This window comes from Salvelinus alpinus, chromosome 3, assembly GCF_045679555.1.
Source record: "Salvelinus alpinus chromosome 3, SLU_Salpinus.1, whole genome shotgun sequence".
Taxonomy (NCBI): Eukaryota; Metazoa; Chordata; class Actinopteri; order Salmoniformes; family Salmonidae; genus Salvelinus; species Salvelinus alpinus.
Genome location: NC_092088.1, coordinates 66146716 through 66154756, shown reverse-complemented (window position 1 = coordinate 66154756; position 8041 = coordinate 66146716). Strand labels below are relative to the sequence as shown.

The 8041-nt window shown below is 40.2% G+C and overlaps 1 protein-coding gene across 1 annotated transcript; it reads right to left on the bottom strand.

Moving 5' to 3' along the window:
* Window positions 1–74: 74 nt before the first annotated feature.
* Window positions 75–7719, bottom strand: LOC139571140 (mitochondrial pyruvate carrier 1-like). Its single transcript, XM_071393736.1, has 5 exons — window positions 7528–7719; window positions 5464–5467; window positions 4999–5095; window positions 4543–4675; window positions 75–612 (listed from the first exon to the last, which is right to left on the bottom strand). Exons 1-5 carry the CDS (start codon window positions 7596–7598, stop codon window positions 591–593), a joined length of 327 nt encoding a protein of 108 aa, XP_071249837.1. The 5' UTR covers window positions 7599–7719; the 3' UTR covers window positions 75–590.
* Window positions 7720–8041: the final 322 nt, after the last annotated feature.

Below are 8041 nucleotides of genomic sequence, written 5' to 3'. Positions count from 1 at the left end.
TCAAGGTAATTCAGAATGCAGCCTTCCTGGAAGAGTTCTGTCTTCATGAATGTAAAAGTTAATCAGCCACTCAATGGATATCAGACAGTTTATTAGACATTATGAGCATGTAGTTTGATCAGTGTAAGAGGAAGTTTCATTTATGGGAAATAGATAACGGTTTATTCATTATCTTCAGAAATAACACTGCCATGGCAACACAACAGAGTACCACTTGTATTGCCTGTACATTCTGATAAAGATTGTGTTATTGGTAGCTAATACATTTACCAAAATGAGGACGTAACCTAGAGTGCATGTGTTACAGACCATCTCTTTAAAAGACATCTGTAAAAGGGCCTCTACAGACTCCATTTCATTAGTTTGTGCATGATACATGGTGCAAAATCAATCTATTCATTGACCTCATTTATATACCTGAAGAAACAGACATGGCGATCTTCAACATAAGTTGAAACTTAAAAATTGTTAATTAAGTTAAGAGTTTTACATAGGTATGCAATGATAAGATAAAATTGCCATACACCTGAAACCCATACAGCCAAACGATGCTGGTTTCTAATTAAACTAAATATTCTGCAATTCCACCCCTAAGATGACTTCTTCTCCATGCTGGAAAGAAGGGGGGAAAAATCCATCAGCATTACTGTAGATACACATTCTGTAGAATAGCATTTAGTCTTAAATTATAACCAGTGACTATGTTTCAATATCTATGTGGGTACAGTGTGTGTGTGTGTAATTTATATATATATATATATATATATACATACATACACACACATATACACACACACAGTTGAAGTCAGAAGTTTACATACACTTTGGTTGGAGTCATTAAAACTCGTTTTTCAACCACTCCACAAATTTCTTGTTAACAAACCTTAGTTTTGGCAAGTCGATTAGGACATCTACTTTGTGCATGACAAGTAATTTATTACAGAGATTATTTCACTGTATCACAATTCCAGTGGGTCAGCAGTTTACATACACTAAGTTGACTGTGCCTTTAAACAGCTTGGAAAATTCCAGAAAATGTCATGGCTTTAGAAGCTTCTGATAGGCGAATTGACATCATTTGAGTCAATTGGAGGTGTACCTGTGGATGTATTTCAAGGCCTACCATCAAACTCAGTGCCTCTTTGCTTGACATCATGGGGAAATCAAAAGAAGTCAGCCAAGACCCCAGAAACAAAAATTGTAGACCTCCACAAGTCTGGTTCATCCTTGGGTGCAATTTCCAAACGCCTGAAGGTGCCACGTTCATCTGTACAAACAATAGTACGCAAGTATAAACACCATGGGACCATGCAGCCATCATACCGCTCAGGAAGGAGACGCGTTCTGTCTCCTAGAGATGAACGTCCTTTGGTGCAAAAACTGCAAATCAATCCCAGAACAACAGCAAAGGACCCTGTGAAGATGCTGGAGGAAACAGGTAACAAAGTATCTATATCCACAGTAAAACGAGTCCTATATCGACATAACCTAAAAGGACAAGGAAGAAGCCACTGCTCCAAAACCGCCATAAAAAAGCCAGGCTACGGTTTGCAACTGCACATGGGGACAAAGATCATACTTTTTGAAAAAATGTCCCCAGGTCTGATGAAACAAAAATAGAACTGTTTGGCCATACTGACCATTGTTATGTTTGGAGGAAAAAGGGGGAGGCTTGCAAGCCGAAGAACACCATCCCAACCGTGAAGCACGGGGGTGGAAGCATCATGTTGTGGGGGTGCTTTGCTGCAGGAGGGACTGGTGCACTTCACAAAATAGATGGCATCATGAGGTAGGAAAATGATGTGGATATATTGAAGCAACATTTCAAGACATCAGTCAGGAAGTTAAAGCTTGGTCGCAAATGGGTCTTCCAAATGGACCCCAAGCATACTTCCAAAGTTGTGGCAAAATGGCTTAAGGACAACAAAGTCAAGGTATTGGAGTGGCCATCACAAAGCCCTGACCTCAATCCTATAGAAAATATGTGGGCAGAACTGAAAAAGCATTTGCGAGCAAGGAGGCCTACAAACCTGACTTACACCAGCTCTGTCAGGAGGAATGAGCCAAAAAATCACCAAACATATTGTGGGAAGCTTGTGGAAGGCTACCCGAAACATTTGACCCAATTTAAACAATTTAAAGGCAATGCTACCAAATACTAATTGAGTGCATGTAAACTTCTGACCCACTGGGAGTGTGATGAAAGAAATAACATCTGATATAAATCACTCTCTATTATTGACATTTCACATTCTTAAAATAAAGTGGTGATTCTAACTGACCTAAGACAGGGCATTTTTTACTAGGATTAAACGTCAGGAATTGTGAAAAACTGAGTTCAAACGTATTTGGCTAAGATGTATGTAAACTTCAACTGTATATATATTTTTTTTTTTAAAGAAGAGAGAAAGACAGAGACTGTAGTTAAGATGCTTTCATGGATATGGATAAAATGAATGCCATAAAGTACTGTGCTTCCATGTTGTAAATTTTTTGTTAATTTGATGGTAACTTTCAACATGTTCTTGTACGGAGAAATCCCAAAAGATGCTTGGGCTTCAAGGCTGTGGCCTCCTTGAAATATCCATCTATTATACCCTAACAAGTGCCACAAAGAAGACATCAAAACTATGAAAGAACACATATGGAACCATGTAGTAACCAAAAAAAAGTGTTAAATAAATCAAAATATATTTTGTATTTGTGATTCTTCAATGTAGCCATCCTTTGCCTTGACAGCTTTGCACACGCTTGGCATTCTCTGAAGTACTCCTGGAATGCATTTCAATTAACAGGTGTACCTTCTTAAAAAGTTAATTTGTGGAATTTCTGTCCTTCTTAATGTGTTTGAGTCAATCAGTTGTTTCAACAAGGTATTGTTTATTTAACTAGGCAAGTCAGTTAAGAACAAATTATTATTTACATTGACGGCCTACCTCGGCTAAACCCTACCCGGGACGACACTGGGCCAATTGTGCGCCGCCCTATGGGACTCCAACCACAGCCGGTTGTGATACAGCCTGGAATCGAACCAGGGTCTGTTGTGACGCCTCTAGCACTGAGATGCAGTGCCTTAGACCGCTGCGCAACTTGGGAGGGTTGGTATACAGAAGATAGCACTATTTGGTAAAAGACCAAGTTAATATTATGGAAAGAACAGCTCAAATAAGAAAATAAACTGACAGTCCATCATTACTTTAAGACATGAATGTCAATCAATGCAGAAAATTTAAAAAAAAGTTTCTTCAAGTGCAGTTGCAAAAACCATGAAGCGCTATGATGATACTGGCTCTCATGAGGACCACCACAGGAAAAGAAGACCCAGAGATACCTCTGCTGCAGAGGATAAGTTCATTTGAGTTACCAGCCTCAGAAATCAGAAATTAACTGCACTTCAGATTGCAGCCCAAATAAATGGTTCACAGAGTTCAAGTAACAGACACATCAACTGTTCCCGAGGAGACGGCATGAATCAGTCCTTTATGGTCTAATTGCCGCAAAGAAACCACTACTAAAGAACACCAATAAGAAGAAGAGACTTGCTTGGGCCAAGAAACACGAGCAATGGACATTAGACCGGTGGAAATCTGTACTTTGGTCTGATGAGTCCAAATTTGAGATTTTTGGTTCGAGTTGCCACGTCTTTGTGAGACACAGAGTAGGCGAACGGATGAACTCCGCATGTGTGGTTCCCATCGTGAAGCATGGAGGAGGTGGTGTGATGGTGCTTTGCTAGTGACACTGTCAGTGATTTATTTAGAATTCAAGGCACACTTAACCAGCATGGCTACAACATCATTCTGCAACAATACGCCATCCCATCTGATTTGCACTTAGTGGGACTATCATTTTTCTTTCAACAGGTCAATAACCCAGAACACACCTCCAGGCTGTGTAAAGGCAATTTGACCAAGAATGAGAGTGATGGAGTGCTGCATCAGATGACCTGGCCTCCACAATCACCCGACCTCAACCCAATTGATAGTTTGGGAGGAGTTTGACCGCAGAGTGAAGGAAAAGCAGCCAACAAGTGCTCAGCATATGTGGGAACTCCTTCAAGACTGTTGGAAAAGCATTCCTCATGAAGCTGGTTGAGAGAATGCCAAGAGTGTGCAAAGCTGTCATCAAGGCAAAGGGTGGCTATTTGAAAAACAATTCAAAATATATTTGAGATTAACACTTTTTTGGTTACTACATGATTCCATATGTGTTATTTCATAGTTTTGATGTCTTCAATATTATTCTACAATGCAGAAAATAGTAAAAATAAAGAAAACCCTTGAATGAGTAGGTGTGTTCAAACATTTGACTGGTACTGTATGTGTTTTTATTTTATTTATTTAACTAGGCAAGTCAGTTAAGAACAAATTCTGATTTACAATGATGGCATACACCGGTCAAAGCTGGACGACCCTGGGCCAATTGTTGCACGGTGCTGTTGTTGCACAGTGCTTTGTAACCAAAATGGAAAACTGGTATAAAATAAAATGAGCTTGGCATTGAAATAAGCAAATCATGCAGTACAGTAAAATGTGAGCTTACTTGTATTTGATAAGTCGTGATCCTTGAATGAGCTGGGCTGTCTCATTGGTTAGGTGGCAAGCAAAGAGGAGCCAATTCCTTGGCTGAACTTTGTATGCAAACCTCATAAACAGGAGTGAGTAGCAGGTCAGAGCTGCCGGGGAGGGGGGGCAACAACAAAGAACACTGAATAAATAAGGACTTGAAACTTTATTCATATCTTTCAGACATCCTTATCAGAAAAAAACAAAATGTTCTTGCCTCGTGTGTTAGACTGCAGGAAAGGATTGTTGAAGTTCAAAGAATAATGTTAACCTATTGGAATTCTACTTTATCAAAGCATGGAGTTATTCAACAAGCGTGAGACTGCTGCTGGTATTATAGTGAACAGGCGATCAATCCTGGCAGAAAGTCCCTAATGTTATAAGCTAGCTAAACGGCAGCAATTGTGTTGTGTCTGTTCTCCAATCGTCTCACCAAAGGTCATTCTGCCACTGATAATCTCAGGGCTTTTCTTCATGTCACTGATGGCAGCTATGGGCAGACCCCAGTTGGCCACAGGTCCCCAGAAGTGCTGGAATAGAAGTAGAAAACAACATTTCAAGGAACAATTCATGTAGAGAGCAACAAGGTTACTGTAAGGGTCAAATGTATTCAAGCTGCCATAGCAATTATACAGTCTTGCCAACTAACTACCTAAGCGAGGAGTCTATCTGCTATGTTCAATGAAGCCAAAACATTCTGTGATTTTTTTAGTATACAAAAAGCTCTGACGAAGGCCTTGAGGCCGATACGTAAAGCTAAATAAAGAGCAGTGATGCTAACAAACGCAGTGTGTGGGATTTCTTCTTTTTTCCTCATTATTCAATTGTTACCATGTACCAGTAACACAGATAGCTCAGATGTGCGAGTGCCTTTTGAGTAGACAAAAACAAAACTTACTGTGCTTATTTTCAACGTTCCCGGGAGGACACCAAGATGACAGACATAAGACAAAGGAGTTTTGGTTAGGAGATATGCCTATACCTCAGGAAAACAACCAACACATCGCATCATGCCTGACAAACTAATAATGCAGAGTTCAAGTCATGTAGGGAACTCGTGAATATGACCTTCCTACCAGGAAACATTGCATGTGAACGCCCCTCCAACTCATAATTACGACTAGGAAACTCCGGTATGATCTCTGGACCCCGATCTTTCCCACATGCTGAACTATGACGTCACGCATCACTGAAAATGGCCACAAACATGGCCATGTTTTCGGCTGTCAATGTTGAGAAAGGAAAGATGCAAGAACCAATCTCAACACTCCCAAGTTGTTCCTCTGATTATGCCGACATGACGTAAACACGGCATAATACTAATATAGGGCTGACATCACCAGCAACACATCAGCACACACAGCAGTAGGCTAGTTTGACAGCTAGCTCTCGAGAACCCAAGGGGGCCCACAAGGGCTTACAGCCGCTGGCCCCCTTTTGGGTTCAGCTGAAGGTGTCCTGACACTCTGTTTTGACGTTTAGAAACGTTAAAGCTGCAATATCAAACCTTTTGGGGCGACCCGACCAAACTCACATAGAAATGTGAGTTATAGATGTGTCATTCTCACTGAAGTGGTAAATCAAATCGTATTGGTCACATACACGTGTTTAGCAGATGTTATTGCGGGTGTAGCGAAATGCTTGTGAATAATTTCTATGTGCGCTATTTCTATGCTTCCTGTCTTAAATTTTGTTTTTGTGTCTTACCCCTCCACACCAGCTTCAAACACAATATTTTTGGTTACTGAAAATTACTTCAATGATTTAAAGGGGACGATGATTCTCTAAACTTGCTTGTTGTCACAAACCGAAATTAGGCAAACTATTAGAATTCTAGCAACCAAGAAATGGCGGAGTGATTTCTGCATATTGCACCTTTAATAATCCTCGCTTGTGATACGGTTTTGTAAACCTTAACTTTCACACCAACGAGAAACAATCTTTCAAATACAAAAGAGGTACAACACAGCCTCCAGCCGAGGTACCACACAACCTCTCAACTTGCTCTAGCACTTCTATTGTGTTACTCTTGCCTGAAAACTCACGTTGAATTGCATAAGGAACAATCATGACCTCTACAAGTCAGAATGTTAAATAAAATGATATTTTAACATACTATACCGGTTGTCCGTGCGGTTGGTCCTTTTGGCGGTAAGAATGCGAGACAATATATCCATTGGAACGTATAATTACAGCAACTTTTCAAAGCGCTGGTTGTGCATTCACATTTGATATCGCCTGAAACATTCGCACAAGATACAAAAAAATAAAAATACATGCATGAGAAGCATGCATACTTGCCGAGCTCGTGTTTACATGGTTCTGCACATGTTTCAGGTGATAGAAATCTGAACGCACTACCAGCGCTTTGAAAAGGTGATGTAATTAAACTTTCAGGTGGATGTATTGTCTCGTATTTCTACCGCCATAAGGACCAACCACATGGACAACCAGTACTTTAAAATATAATTTTATTCAACATTCTAGCTTATAGAGGTCACGAGAGGAAACGTTCCTGATTCAAATTCCATGCAATTCAACGTCGGGTTTCAAAGCAAGTGTTACTCAGAGCACAGCTGGGTGCAACTTTGCTAAACTAAGTACGTTAAGTGTATCTTTTGTATTTGTACAATTATTTCTAACTCGTAAAAGTTAAGTTCGAAATGTTTCCCGCAAAAGGGGACGTGCAATGAAACAGCATTGTAATTGGGGTCATGACGACAAGGGCTAGCTTGAGTGATGCCAAAAACATTCAAGAACAAACGTCCTTCAGACCAGCCACAATATTTGTAAAAAATTTTTTTTTTTAAAGTTAACGGTGGTAGCTACAATTTACAACTAACGTTAGCTCGATACGTTTGATAATTAATTGCATTGCTATATTAGGTACGTTAGCTGGCTAGTTGGTAAAGTAAGTGTTACTGAAGTTAGCTATCTTCCAGATCTTGCAAATGTGTCATACCTCATGAGATACTCTCTGAACTCCTTGCTTTTAAGATGGTCAATAGCTTTACGTGCCAAAGTACCTGCCATGACTGTGGTGGTTAGCAGTGCAGAGGAAATTATAACTATGGGAATGTACAAGCTGGATAAATGCAGCTTAGCGTAGAGGACACTAGTGGTCACCAAAACATATTTACGACAGTATCGCAATCACTCAGTTAGGACGGCTCTCATTGGTGTTGCTATGCAATTTCACGATTTCCGGCCTCATGGTGATGACTCGCCTTTACGAAAGATTGTTTACAACTAAACCAAGATAGACCAAAGCCTGTCGTTTCCAATGGGAACAAATGAGTCATAGTGGGCAGAACAAGCAAGGAGGATGGCAGAACAAAGCACGAGCTAGCGAGATCCTATTGGCGCGTTGTAGTACATCTGCATATTTCCGTTAGGGAACGCCTACGCTGTGAAGTGCGCGTGTGCAATAACTCATTTCACCTTTGCACTCTTTCGAAACAACGAGATTTAAAACA

What these genes read in the sequence shown, in the direction of transcription:
- LOC139571140 (XM_071393736.1), bottom strand. Translation starts at nt 7,598, where the DNA reads ATGGCAGGTACTTTGGCACGTAAAGCTATTGACCATCTTAAAAGCAAG. An exon ending in CAGTGGCAGAATGACCTTTG is followed by an intron (nt 4,676 to 4,998) that starts GTGAGACGATTG and finishes CCTCCCCGGCAG; the next exon opens with CTCTGACCTGCTACTCACTC. An exon ending in TCACGACTTATCAAATACAA is followed by an intron (nt 613 to 4,542) that starts GTAAGCTCACAT and finishes CCTTCTTTCCAG; the next exon opens with CATGGAGAAGAAGTCATCTT.